Source organism: Crotalus tigris, unplaced genomic scaffold (assembly GCF_016545835.1).
Source record: "Crotalus tigris isolate CLP2741 ecotype Arizona unplaced genomic scaffold, ASM1654583v1 scf7180000017605.3043972, whole genome shotgun sequence".
Classification (NCBI taxonomy): Eukaryota; Metazoa; Chordata; class Lepidosauria; order Squamata; family Viperidae; genus Crotalus; species Crotalus tigris.
In genome coordinates this window covers 1,356,562-1,371,492 of record NW_024096508.1, presented here as the reverse complement: position 1 = coordinate 1,371,492, position 14,931 = coordinate 1,356,562, and the positions used below count along the sequence as shown (strand labels likewise).

Genomic DNA, 14,931 nt, shown 5'->3' with positions numbered 1-14,931 from the left:
TGCTGGAGCAGGGGGTTGGACTAGAAGACCTCCAAGATCTCTTCCAGCTCTATTCTGATTGGATTGGATCAGACACAAGAAAGCATTGAAGACCTTTGTTTGATGACATCATCACTATACGTCATCATTTTAGGGGACATTATGGTTTGCTGCAGACCTATTGACTTCTATTGGGGACAGGAGATTCAGATCTGATTGCTAGTCCCCCAATACTTAATTCTGCTACCTGTAATATTTATATCATCACCAAGTTCTTTGGACAGTATAAAGCTCTACTATCATGAAAAATATTTGGAGATTATGTACGAATCTCTGCTTAGCCTTAATAGGTCCTTAATCCCAGCCCCAATTTAAGATTTCAGTCTTCATAACCCATATGTTTATGTTTTATATTTAAAGATGACTTGAGATGCTAACTATTTGTTCCATTTCCTACCAATAGGTTTTGGCCTCAAATCCTAATCAAAGAGGAGGTTGGGCCCTTCAACTTTTACACATCCTTCATACCAACATCCATCCAGCAGTCAGGAAACTGTGGGCAAAACAAATCCCTTTTCTTTGGGAATCCTTCCAAGGTTAGTAGAGGATAAAAATAAAATAATAAAATAAAATTAATTGATTCATCCGTTCTGTCACCCATTGTAATTTTACTTGTTCTAATAAAGTTCTTTGTCCCTATGGCAGGGACACAAATAGCATGACTTGGGGGCCACACTTAAGTCATCAGTAGTCCCCAGAACCAAAGTGCATACAACTAAAAATGTAGACCTTGGTTTGGTGGTATCGTAAGACTTAAAGATGCATAAGACATCCGTGTCATTGAAAATTCTTGAAGTCTCCACCCCAAATAGCAAGAAAATCATCAGCAGCAGTGAAAAAACCCTGGGAAGATGGGATGTGGTAGAGAGCAGGTAGCAGGGAGGCAGCACTAAAGGTAAGATGAGATGAGATGAGATGAGATACACTTTATTGTCATTTTTTACTGTGGGCACACTAGCACACATTAAAAATGGAATTCTGTTGCCTGGTCTCAGAAGTGTACACATACATAGCAAACATATAAACATGCTATATACATACATATGTATATACCTACACCCTTATATATAAATACATATAAATATTAATCACTGTCCATCTTGAATACATAGCGGAAAGAGGAAATGAGAGTTCACAAGGTTGATACTCTATGGAACAAAACTGTGACTGAATCTGGATGTTCTGCTTCGGATACCACGAAGCCTCCTCCCAGAAGGTAACAAGAAAAACAGGTTGTGAAGAGGATGTGTAGTATCCCAGACAATCCTGTGGACCTTGCTCAAGCATCGCTTATATGCTATGTCCTGGATTGAAGGGAGTGAACTTCCAATAATCTTTTCTGCCATCCTCAGCACTCCTTATTAAGAGTTGCTATGAAAAAAATGATAGCACAAATAGGTAGATTCATGTTAATCAGTTTTTGCCTGATTTAAATAATTCTACTGGAGGATGCCATAACTGTATTATAGCCTTTGGAGTTGCAAGTTGAAGACTTTAATTTCCCAGACTATTCAAACTTTTCAAATAGCATTTGAAATTAATTCTTCTGATTTTTTTCCCTCTAATACTGGAGTTATAGTGAGAGTGATTTGTTTTATTTTATTTCTTTAAATGGTTTAAAGTTCTTACAATGAACTTACCCAAAATAGTATGTATGTATGTATGTATGTATGTACAGTGATGTGATTCAAATATGTGAACAACCAGTTCTCTGTGTGGATGCCACTTCCGGAAGTCCATTCTAGGCCTGGGCAACAAAAAATTAGCTACTGGTTCTGCCGAAGTGGTGCGAACTGGCTGAATCCCACCACAGTGTATGTATGTATGAATTGTTCAAAGAAAAATCTTCATCAGGGTCCAGTCCAAGCTGGGAATAAACAAAATGGAGACTGCTTTAGAAAGAAGGTTGTAGTTTAGTGAAGAGCAGAGCCAGACAGAAGGCTCTGGGAAAGCTGACCACATGGAGCAGGGAGTGGTGGATTTTTATACCTTCTTGGGCTTTTGTGTTTGGAGTTGTTCTTGTGGCATGAACTTTGACCTGAGGTTCAGTGTGCCTTTCTGGTATTCTGATGGTGGTGGGTTAATCCTATTATGTTCTAATGGTCATATCCTGCTTCCCTGGGGCTGTGGCTGATGGCTATGTCCTGTGTTGGGATTTTTGGGGGTGAGGGGATGTTAGTTCTAGGAATCTTTGTCTTTCTAATCCCATCAACTCTAAGCTTTCTGGTGCCAGTCTTTCTGAAAGGATTATCATATCTGCATTTCTACAGAGCTGGTTTCTGCTTGAGGGAGGGAGACTTGGGGCTATTAAAGATCCTTTGAGGAAATATAATATTCTGCCTTTTTAATATTTCCTTCTCTGGGGTGTGTGACTTCCAATAGTATGTATGTATGTATGTATGTATGTATGTATGTATATATGTTTCTAAGGTCACACAACTCCAGAATGACTCTGAGCAGTTTCCAAATTAGAAAAGGAGAATGATCATAGGATCAAAAGAGACTGCAATTGCCCAGGGAGAACAAGAACCCCCCCCAAAAAAACCCCAACAATCCTCCTTCTTTCCCATATAACACCCAATCTATTAGGGCCCAACAATCACCTTGGTCCAAGGGGTGTAAATGAGTCTTTTCAAGTCTCACTTAAAGGCAATTAAAGAAGGGGCAGTTCAACATCCCCAAGGTCTGTCAGCCTCAGGATTACCGCACCAACCCATCAATGGAAACCAGTCAGGCAGGGATGTTATCATGCATCATGAAGGATGGTTCAGCAACATAAACCTAACTGCTCCTTAGAGTGCAACAGCAACCATAAGGTCTCACATTATGTAGGAATTTTGTATACAAAGAAATAATTTGTATCTTCAAGTTAATTTTCGACTCCTGGTGACTGCTTGGACAAGTCCATACAATTTTCTTGGCAAGTTTTCAGAAGCAGTTTGGCATTGCCTGCTTCCTAGGGCTGAGAGAAAGTGACAGGCTCAAAGTCACCCAGTTGGCTTGGTGCCTAAAATGGGATTAGAACCCATGGTCTTCTGGTTGCTAGCTTGGTGCCTTACTCCTTGCACCGAACTGGCTTTCATAAATAAATAGTGCTTTATGATATATTACAAGTAAAAATAAGTGTACTATTAGTTTCGTGATTAAAAAGAGGTAATGAGTAATTGTCATAATCCAAGTGAAACATTCATTTTTATCATTTTTTTGCAGGAAGGACAGACACCAGCAAAGAGCAATGGGAGCAGAAGCTGCTGCAGGTAAGATACCGTACCACTAATTTTTCATCTGACACAGGCTTGATTACTGGCATGTTATTCTTTAAAGAGCTGTGATGCATTCTCAGAGGGAGCAGATGATGCTGATGGAGAAGGAGAAGCAGCAGATAGAGGAGGAATTATATAGTAACCCACAATTCTGTTGTGGAGAAAAATTTGGATGAAGGAATGCAATGTTTACCTTGAGCCTAACCCTAATTCTAACCTTTGGTCACTGGCTGTTTGTAGGGAATATCCAGGCCATTCTTGATTTTCAGATATGCTACTTCTGTTGCTAGAAAAATTAAATCACATTGGAGTTTTTGATGCATGGACTGTAATGGCTGACGTTTTGTAAGCTTAGGAGTTTTTGCATTGGGTCTTCTATGCTTTGGAGTTATTGGTTTGGGTATTTTTTCTTTTGTTTTTATTCCAGTTTCTTTTCTTTTTTTCATAGATGGTTTATCTTTAAATAATAATATAATGGAGATACAGGCATTCAGATCAGAAATTTAAAAAGTCCTTTAAAATTCCTTTCCCCTTTTCTTAATAACTTCTCTTTCTCCTTAATCAGCAATATATTGAGCACTAACTGTATAACTTTACAACTTCTTTGACTACTTTTGGATATTGTCTATGGAGATTCTCAATCCAGGCCATGGCTGTCCCAAAGGTGCTTTTTATAAAAGGCAACTGGACTTTCCTGTTTTTTTTTCTTTGAAAACATTTTGCTTTCTCATCCAAGAAGCTTCTTTAATTCTGAGAACTGAAGAAGCTTCTTGGATAAGAAGTGAAACATTTTCAAAGAAAAAAAAAAGTCCAGTTGCCTTTTGAAAAAAAAGTACCTTTGGGAAACTTTTTGATGTTGTATCTTTTCATTATTTCTTTCTCTGTCTTTCACTTGTCTGTTGTTTTTTAAAAAACGATTAATTAAAAAAAGAAATTGGTAAAGAAGCATTCTTTCACTGCGCTTTTCATTGTCAATTAATTTTTGCATTATTTTTGTTTTCATTTTTAATATTTGATATTCTGTTTCTATTTTTTAAAATTCTTTTAGCCCCTTGAGTGCTCTGCAGAATAGAAGGTGTGGTATAAACCTAATTGCTTGTGTGATTGATGGTAATAGTTAGGAAGAGGTTTTTCTGCTAACTTCTCGATGTAGTAACTCCATTGTATGTGCAGAAATTTAGGTAAAGGTAATCAAGTAGCAATACTATAGCACAGGGTTTCTTAGTCAATCAATAACAGCAATAATCCAAAACACTTGATTGTTTTTTCTATAGTTTCTGAGAAGATCTCTGGAAACCATTGATGATAGCACATGGATTCAGAATTTGAGTAGAGAATTAGAAAGTCAGATGAGCAGTTATGCCGATGAGTCAAGTGAAAAGGTCAGTTTGTTTATTTGTTTATCAGTTCCTCTCTGAAAGCAACATTTCTACTTAATTTGTGCAGGACTTAGAGATGACTTGAAGCTTTGGTTCTTATATATGAACCAATCTTGTTTTACCAGCTAATTATAACACAAATATAAAGGGTTTTGTTTAGAAGTAGACATTTTTTGCTGTTGCTGTTGGTTTGTATGTGACTGCTCCATGAGTTTTGCATTTTTTGCTGTCGTAAAATGAAATTATCATGCTCATGTATTTAATTAAATGCTATTTTTAATTTTATATGCAAATTAAATATAATATAGTGCAGTTGTTTCATTTAGTGTTCAATAGAATGTACTCTCCCTTTTCACTTTTTTTTCAGAGTTTCCTCTGTAAATCTTTGGGAATTTCTCTGACAAGTTCTGAGGATTTAACTTTTGTTCAGAGTACGATACAGAACTTGATGGAAAATGCTGATTATATGAAAACATCTGAGAGAGATGTAAGCTGCTTGTTTGAATTTTTGCCTCTTCTCTATTGTTGAAATTATGTTTCTTTATTTTACCTGGTGATTGCACACCTGCTTTGCAGCCAAGAAAGAAAATTGTGTGGCTTTGTGGCTAAGCCAGGTCTGGAGCCCACCAACTTCTACATCTAGAATTTTAGTTGCAAGCCACACATTTTAAAACTGATTGACATGACAAGTTCTGGCGCAAGAACAGACTATTGACTATTTCTGGTGCAAGAACAATATCTAAGAGGTATAGTGAGCTGAAAATGGCTCTGTGAAAGCAGAGTTGACAAATCAGTACTGACCAAGGAACCAGTGACTAGACCAGTTCTTTGGAACCTCTCTGGATAAGCAGAGAAAGAGAGATTGCCCACATGTGCTCCAGATGGCTGTTCCTCATGAGAAAAGTGTAGGACAGGGGTATCAAACTCGCAACATCACATGACGTGTCATGACATATCACAACTTTTTTGCAATGGGGTGAATGCGGTTTTGCTATGATGCATTCAGCCCATGGGCCGGCTGTTTGACATCCCTGGTCTAGGATAACAGTTTTCTGCAGATTTCAGCATGAGTAGACACAGTGGACACTTTTCCAGGATATTCTTAACATATGAACGTTCCAGGAAAGCTGCGGGAATCATCATTCTGGCCAATATGTTTTTTTCTCCCTTTACAGAAAGTCATCCAGATTCTGTCCTTTTCTGCCATGGGTCATTTGGATCTAACATTGGCCATATTGCATGAATTTGGAGCTGGGGTACATTTAACAATCAAGATGTCTATGATTATTAATCGCTATAAGGTAAATGAGCTTGTAGTTGAGCACTAATACATGCCATTCAATAGTAAGTCATGTTGAATTTAATATGTACTCTTCTACTTCCACTTTACAACATATGGACAACATTCTTCTTTCAGCCAAACCCTTTTTTATTTCTATTAGAATTTAAGACCCATGGAGGGAAGTGATGATACACAAATTAGTTTCAGTGATGCATATTGCTTTTATCACTAGAATTCATTAGTTGGAGTTGTACTTTATATTAAACCATGATTGTTTTACCATGGTTTATTGAATAAACTATAAATGGTTGGCTGTTCACATGTATAGGGTTAATAATAATAACAATAAAGTTGGAAGGAACCTTGGAGGTCATCTAGTCCAACCCCCTGCTCAGGCAAGAAGCCCTATACCATTTCAGACAAATGGCTGTCCAGTCTCTTCTTAAAAACTTCCAGTGTTGGAGCATTCACTACTTCTGGAGGCAAATTGTTCTACTGGTTAATTGTTCTAACTGTCAGGAAGTTTCTCCTTAGTTCCAGGTTGCTTCTCTCTTTGATTAGTTTTCATCTGTTGTTCTTGTCTTCCCTTCAGGCACTTTAGAAAATAGCTTGACTCATTCCTCTTTGTGGCAGCCCCTGAGATATTGGAACAGTGCTATCATGTCCCCCCTCATCCGTCTCTTCATTAAACTAGACATACCCAATTCCAGCAACTGTTCCTTATATGTTTTAGCCTCCAGTCCCCTAATCATCTTTGTTGCTCTTCTCTGTTCTCTTTCTAGTATGTCCAGTATGTTCAGCCAATGCCAAATAAATTGCATTATGGTTTATGTGCAAATCCAGCCAAGGAGCTGAAGTTCATCAAGAACAGGAAACTGAATTTGTCAAATCCTTGAGATTTTATTTCAGAGAAGAAAAAGCAGGTCTATGCATTGCTTTGCAAGATCCTGAAACAGGCATAGCTGCTTTAACAAATCATCAAGTGTTACTGCATAAGAAGTTAACAGAACATATAAAGATTCAGGTCTATAGAGCATGCGTCTTGAGCACACTCTTGTACTGCAGTGAGTCTTGGGCCTTTCATATACGGCAGGAGAGAAAGCTGAACACCTTTCATATGTGCTGTGTCTGACATATTCTCGGCATCACCTAGCACGACAAAGTCCCAAATAGCGCAGTCCTGGAATGTGCTGGAATCTCTAGCATGTATACACTATTGAAACAGCAATGTCTACGCTGGCTTGGGCATGTTGTGAGAATGGCTGACGGTCAGATTCCAAAAGATCTCCTGTATGGAGAACTAGTTTAGGGAAAGTGCCCCAGAAGGAGACCTGAGCTGTGTTATAAGTGTATCTGCAAGAGGGACCTAAAGGCCTTGTGAATGGACATTAACAGCTGGGAATCCTTGACCTCTGATTGTTCAGCCTGGAAGCTAAAGACGCAGCATGGCCTTCTCCAATTCGAAGAGACACTTGTGCGACAGGCTGAGGCAAAGAGGCAGTCCCAGCAAAATCTGGGGGCTGGACAGGGGAGAGATTATATCTGCCCTCAGTGTGGAAGGGACTGCCATTTTTGAATTGGCCTTTTTAGCCACACCAGATGCTGCCTTAGGTCCTCTTTCCAGAGCACGATACCATAGTCTCTCGAGACTGAAGGATGCCAATGAATGATGACTGCATTTATGCTCTTACATACTCTGAAGACAATTCTTAGAACTAAGCCAAAGCATTGCCTTAGATATTCACCCTCATGATTGCCACTAAATAGTAACATTAAAAAAAATGATTATCAGGAAGCAATTGAGAGTCTATCTGAGAGGAAACAGCAGTTTTTTAAAAAAAAGTTGAAGTACAAGGAGAAAATTACAAATTTAAATATAATTGTACAGTAATTCTGTAAGCTATAATAGTGTTTTGCCCATTCACATTGATAATTAACTGGGGCTACAATAATTTTATTCAGAAAAAAATCTACATATTTTCTCAAGAAAACCAGAAGGCCAACAAAGAAAATATTAAAGGGTATGGGCAATAGTTGGCTGAAATCTATGCAAAAAGGGGAAAAAAGACGGTCATTCTAGATTAAAATTAAATGTGAGGTAAGGAAGCAACCAAGCTGGAGAAAAACCTGCTCTGCCTCTTAATTTTCTTATGTGACCAGGACTACTACCGAGGAAGGCGAAGCTACACCCATCAAACTTTGATGCTCACCTATGGCAAAGTGGCGCTGCGAGCACCAAAAGAGCTCCTGCTTTCAAGGGTGGAGGAGAGCATAATGAAAAAAGTTCTCTACCATTACCGGAGTAGCTGCCAGGCAAGTGCAAGACCTTTGACTCTCTAACTGAGAAACAGACTTTTCATGTCTGTTTTTTGCAACCTTCTTTTCTTTCCAGCAAATGCTGTAGTTTTTTTGTTTGACTGAAAGGGAGTGTTTGTGGGTGAGTGACTGAACCTGGAAAATTCATCTAGAGCAGGGGTGTCAAACTCGCAACGTCACGTGATGTGTCATGACATATTGAGGCTTTTTTGCAATTGCTGGCAATGGGGTAGGCATGTTTCGCTATGATGCATCTGGCCCACAGGCTGGTAGTTAGACACCCCTGATCTAGAGCAGAGCATCCTGGGCTGGTTAGATCCAGGGGTCAGTCAACGTCCTAGATCCCTACCCCACTGCAAACGCTTGACATGAGCAATCTTTGAGATGGAACTAGAAATATCACAATCTTCTTGGTTTGGGGTGGAAGTGATAGTGGAATTATCAAGACCCATCTACTTACAGTGTGGGATCTCTGCTGGGTCTTTGTTAATTGCAGCAGCATACAAAACAAATAAATTGCCTAATGGTCTGTTGCTTTCCACTACTTATGGTCAAGGAATGGCACTACAACTTTCCACTTGACAGAGGTCGGATGTCATAAACAAATTGCATAGCAGTGGAACCTCACCTGCATATCATTAACTATAGCAAGCTGAATGGGGGAAGTTGGGAGACTATAGGCTTCACTTTCTTTCTTTTTACAGTGCATTGTTTGTATCATTTGATTTGTTATTGGGCAAAGTTATCTTATTCTCCTTGGATTCTTGTTTCATTTTCAGGTGCTGGGCCTCAGTATTGAAAACAAGGTAAGTCATAAAAGAGCTGACCTTTGCTGACATAAAAGCAAATCGATCTCTGTTATGTCCTTGTTCTCTTCAAGAAAAAGAGGAGGATGGGAAGAGTATTAGTGCCTGTCAGCCCAAAAGATAGACCAGGCTAAGAAACCAATGCCATACATGTCAGAAGTACTATTATTGCAAACTATATAGTTAAATGCTGCCCAGTTCCTAGTGGCAAAAATCGGAATGTGCTTTCTCCTTTCTTATGTTGCCTTTTGAAATCTAAGAAGGGGCCTGCCTGAAACTTTCTCTAACTAGATTCTTGGAATATGCCCAGTGATCTGAACAATGCCTTGGTTGCAGCTCTTCCTCCTTTCAAGATATATGCCTTGTATAGTACCAGACAAAGAAATGATCATGTTATTTTTTAACCAGTTCCTCATTCAATTCTATGGAAGAAAAATTGATTAAGGGTTGTTGTTTTTTAAGAGAAGAGAATTTCTAAAAAAAAAATTATCCTGGGTGGAATGCAGTTTTCATTTAATGATAAGGTGACTATTGGCTGTATATGAATGTCCTGTTGGCACTTCCCTCCCTTTATTGCAAAGGAGCTATACAGGAATGTTCTCTCTTTTATTGTGCAACCATCTCTCCAGTGGCCCTTGGTTTTACATTACAGTAATTCAGTTGGGAGGAAAGACATCAGTGGAGAACTGTGATAGAATGTGATGGTCTGGATTCCCAGGAGGGAGGGGGTGCATTCCAGAGGAATAAGAGGCAGGTCACTTCAGATAGTTTGTGTGAGAGAAAGAAGGTGAAGACAGTCCCTCACTAATAGTTCCCAGAGGATATGCTTGTTGTAGACAGTAGGGTGATTCAGTTGGCAAGATTCTGTCTATAGATGTGGAATAATAAAGAAATCTACTTGGAAGACTCACGGCTGTCTTTCTTGGGTTTTGGAGCCTGATAAGAAATCTGCCCATTGGTTTTGACTTTGTGTGTGTGTGTGCACGCACGTGCATGCATGCGTGTGCCTATGTTTGTTCAAGTATACGTTACTATAATTATAAAGAGAACATTATCCTTTCCTTGCAGAAATTCAGAGAAATCATCCAATTTGTTTGCCCATAAATTTGGTGAAGAATTTTGAAAGACTGCTTGTGTCTGATTCTAGTATTGGTTCAGTGTTGCTGATCACTCAATTAGTGAGTGAGTAGTGATTAGTGATTGCTCTGTTTCCATGTAATATCAAGTTTCCTGGTGAATCTTATTAACTAAATTTACAGTCTGTCTTTCCTCTGAGAAGGAAAGAAGTCAGACAGCTCACCTTAGTATTGTGTAATCTTCACAACAAATCTGTTTGTATTTGCATGGGGCAGGTTAATAGCCACCTATAGAACTTTATGAGTGAAGATTTGAACCTCAGTTCCTAGTCTTGAACTCTAACCAAACTAACATGCTGGCTCTTCTGCTAATGTAGGACATGAATCTCAAATTAGCCCTTGTTCAGAGCACAACAGATATCTGCCAAGCTATCCATGAGACTCGGAGCTTTCAGAATTTTACCTTAAGTTGCAAGAAAGAACTTCTTGATATTTTGTTGGTAAGTAAAGTCAATGCTAGAGAGATGTAGATGTCCTTCCTATACCCACCTTTTTAATAATAATAACAACAACAACAACAACAACAATAACAATAATATATTAGTTTCAATAATACCATTTACAAAGCTGTCCTGTAAATACTTCTCCAAATCACATTATGAAAATATACATCCCTTCAAACTTCTTCCCTATAATTGTGGCAGCACTGATGTTCTGCTCTAAACTTCAGTAGACCATTGTTAGGGAGGAGGAGGAGTCCTACACACTTTATATCAGGGGTCCCCAACCCCCGGTCCATGAACCAGTACTGGGCCGCAGTATGCCAGCAACCGGGCCGCACAAACAAGCAAAGCCCCATCTGTGTGATGCAGGCAGCACACAAAACCACACACCCTCCAGTCCATGGAAAAACCTCTCTCCACATAACTGGTTCCTGGTGCCCAAAAGATTGGGGACCTCTGCTTTATATGCTTTCAGCTTTGATCACTTTTGATGTGTAGACCCTTAATCAGATCTATGAAGACATGCCTAATATAAATTCAAAGCCCATGGCAAATTTGTCAAATAGGTTATGATACCAATTTCTTCCCAGCTTTGCAAGCCAATTCTAGACTTGATCTGCAATGAATCATACTGATTCTAATATGTGCTTTTATTCCTTCTGCAAGCTTTAAATAAAACTACAAAATATTTATTTGTATCTGTTCTTCTATTGCTTTACTAATTTTTTTAAAAAAACCTAGTGCAAAGATTATAAAAGGATTTTCTTTTTAAAATCATAGGGCATTAATCAGAAATGAGCCCAACCAAATTGTATTCAAATTGGCAGAATTGTGCTCTTGCTCCAGAATCGTTATGATATATTTAGACAAATGCAGTTAGCTCTCTTCTAAGAGACTAGTTGCTTTGAAAAATCATATATATCTTCTTCCTCCTTGCCTAGATGTTTATAGTATTCAATGTCACCCATTGGCTGGCTTTTTGAAGTGTAACTTCTGGCAGTTTCAGATATGGCACTTCAATTCCCAGAATTTTCTAATAACATTTCTCCAGCACTCTGCCCAAGGCCATTCAACTGTAAGAATGCTGCCATAATTCATTGGTTTTAGAAATCCCTTTGCCCGTAGTGTATTTTTCATTCTTTTTGTCTTATGTATGCTCTTGTATGCTCAGGATTTCATTAGAGAAGAACCACTGGATTCTTTGGCAACACCCCTTCGTCCCAAAGCCATCATTGCCATGGCATTCTTGAGGTAGATATTTCTAGTCCTTGGAATGTCTACATCAGGGATGGGGAACTTGGCTCTTTTATGACTTGTGGACTTCAACTCCCAGAATTCCCGAGCCAGCATGGATGGCTCAGGAATTCTGGGAGTTGAAGTCCACAAGTCATAAAAGAGCCAAGATTCCCCACCTCTGGTCTATCTAGTTATATAGTAAATATTTTATTTCATGCCAGGTTCCATGTTTGTGACTTATGACATTTTATATTAAAAAGCATAGGACAGCCTTGCCTAATTGGGCATCTTCTAAACACATTGGGATTGCAACTCTTAGAATTCCCAGCTAACAAATCGGTGGGAACTCAGGAGTTATGGTTACAACTTATCCAAGGAAGGGTAATCTAGTGTTTGGTTAATGAAAAGTTTTGTGACAGGGAGTCCATAGAAAGATCAAGTGGATAATAATAGATCAAAACCAGACATTTACTTTGACTAACCTCCCGCAATCCACAATACAAGTATTCCTCAATTTATGACCACAATTGAGTCCAAAATTTCTGTTGCTAAGTGAGACACTTGTTAAGTGAACTTTGTCCCATTTTACGATCTTTCTTGCCACAATTGTTAATTGAATGATTGCATTGTTGTTAAGTGAATCTGGCTTCCCCATTGACTTTGCTTGTCAGAAGGTCGCAAAAAATGATCACATGACCCAGGGACAATGCAACCGTCTTAAATATGAATCAGTTGCCAAGCGTCTGAATTTTGATCACATGATCATGAGGATGCTTCAATGGTCGTAAGTGTGAAAAACAGTCATAAATCTTTTTTTCAGTGCTGTTGTAACTTTGACTAGTCACTAAATGAACTGTTGCAAGTCAGTTATAGGACTACCTATATTTTATTGTTGAACTTCACAAACATCCCTTAAGCAATCACTTGGAATTCTACAATTATCTCTGAAAAGCTTCTCCCTTTCCAGTGTCCGGAAAACCCCTATAATACTAAGTTATTTTCATACAATGCCCTCCGAAGTTCACTAACCTTTATTTTCTCTTGGATCATGTAAGATGGTAATATAGTTCTCCCATCTTTCAAGAAAATATTCTGATTATCTCCCAACAAATCAATTCAAATCAGAACATAGACAAAGGACATGGAACTCCTGCATTGTGTGCCCTGCAAATTCCAAGTTTTGTCTTATTCATTGTTCAGATGACAGTTCAAGTTTCCGTTCTGTTAAGGGCTGATTTTTAGCTTTCATCTTTAATATATGACCTCTTGGTCCATCTTTCTATGGGTAGCAAATTGAAGCCATCCTTGAATATGGAGGACATTCGCAATCTTCTTGATCAAAGCATCAAAAGTTTGTTTCCCCTCCATCCTCTGGAGCAGCTGAAAGAAAAAGGAGAGACAGAAAGGGATGCTTTATATATTGAGGTAATTGGAGGGACTTTTTCTCTAGAATCTTTTCTTTTTCTAGTCTGCTAATGTGTTTTGTAAACAAAAATCTCCAGCTGGCCACTGGAGGATGATGCTGGTTTAATTAAACCATCTGCTTTGAGATTGAATACAACTATTTATCTGATTCTGACCATAAAAGATATCATTGTCATATCCAGTCCAGTCATGCCCTCCCCATGCATTTCTAACTTGTATCATTCCTAATCATCTGGCTAGGTTATTAGAGATGACTAACATATCTATAAATGGCATCAACATGGAAAAACTAATATAAATTATCTTACTGATAGATTATTTGTAGTTTAGGATTGAACACCAGGGTCCTTAGTGCTCTTTGAGCTTGGTGGTTTTTCTTGTAAACGTTTCATTATCAAATTAGGTAAATCAACCCTGCTAGTAGGGAGTGGGATTTGCTCTCATTTTATATACTAATCCTATCAATATTGGTGGGAATGTCTTGGTTTGGGCTGTTGTTTTACTGTGAGCTTAACCCCACTCCCTACTAGCACCAATGATATTACCTACTTTGGTAATGAAACATCTACAAGAAAACAACCAAGCTCAGAGAGCAACAATGACCCCCATAAATAATCTTTTCAAAATTGCCAATCTACTCAGGGTTTGAATCAATAGTAGTACCTGTGAGAGGGACCTCAGAGTCCTAGTGGAGAATTACTTAAATATGAGCCAGTAGTGTGCTGCAGTTGCCAAAAAGGCCAACACAGTGCTAGGCTGCATTAACAGAGAGATAGAATCAAGATCACGTGGAATGTTAATACCACTTTACAATGCCTTGGTAAGGCCACACTTGGAATACTGCATCCAGTTTTGGTCACCACAATGTAAAAAAGATGTTGAGATTCTAGAAAGAGTACAGAGAAGAGCACCAAAGATGATTAGGGGACTGGAGGCTAAAGCATATAAGGAAAGGCTGCTGGAATTGGGTATGTCTAGTTTAATGAAGAGAAGGACAAGGGGGGACATGATAGCAGTGTTCCAATATCTCAGGGGCTGCCACAAAGAAGAGGGAGTCAAGCTACTTTCCAAGGTGCCTGAAGGCAGGACAAGAAGCAACGGATGGAAACTAATCAAGGAGAGAAGCAACCTAGAACTAAGGAGAAACTTCCTGACAGTTAGAATAATTAACTAGTGGAACAACCTGCCTCCAGAAGTGGTGAATGCTCCAATACTGGAAGTTTTTAAGAAGAGACTGGACAGCCATTTGTCTGAAATGGTATAGGGTTTCCTGCCTGAGCAGGGGATTGGACTAGATGACCTCCAAGGTCCCTTCCAACTTTATTGTTATTATTATTATTATTATAACCCCACTTTTTTTCAAAAAAAAAAAAACTCTGAAAAAATAGATTGATGGATGAGCAGATGGATGGAGAGAGACAATATTGTACAAGTGTGGGTTTGTATAGAATAGATTTCAATGCAAGTTCACACATAACCTTGCCCAGCTGATGTTGTCTTCCTACTGGAGAGACAAGTCAGCAGAATAATTCTTGGGGAGATAATTCTGAGTGGAAAAAAATATTTTCTCAGTAAAAAAATAATTAACATCTGCAGGACAAATATA

The 14,931-nt window shown here is 38.6% G+C and overlaps 1 protein-coding gene across 1 annotated transcript in view; it reads left to right on the top strand.

The window, feature by feature from the left end:
* The window catches only part of LOC120297531 (maestro heat-like repeat-containing protein family member 2B), a 51,400-nt gene that overhangs the window by 16,947 nt on the left and 19,522 nt on the right, over nucleotides 1-14,931 (top strand). The window contains exons 11-20 of the mRNA XM_039320257.1: nucleotides 443-575; nucleotides 3,250-3,296; nucleotides 4,577-4,684; nucleotides 5,049-5,168; nucleotides 5,857-5,982; nucleotides 8,124-8,276; nucleotides 9,059-9,085; nucleotides 10,539-10,661; nucleotides 11,836-11,915; nucleotides 13,190-13,325. Coding sequence (XP_039176191.1) covers nucleotides 443-575; nucleotides 3,250-3,296; nucleotides 4,577-4,684; nucleotides 5,049-5,168; nucleotides 5,857-5,982; nucleotides 8,124-8,276; nucleotides 9,059-9,085; nucleotides 10,539-10,661; nucleotides 11,836-11,915; nucleotides 13,190-13,325 — 1,053 coding nt within the window. The remainder of the gene's footprint in view (nucleotides 1-442; nucleotides 576-3,249; nucleotides 3,297-4,576; nucleotides 4,685-5,048; nucleotides 5,169-5,856; nucleotides 5,983-8,123; nucleotides 8,277-9,058; nucleotides 9,086-10,538; nucleotides 10,662-11,835; nucleotides 11,916-13,189; nucleotides 13,326-14,931) is intronic.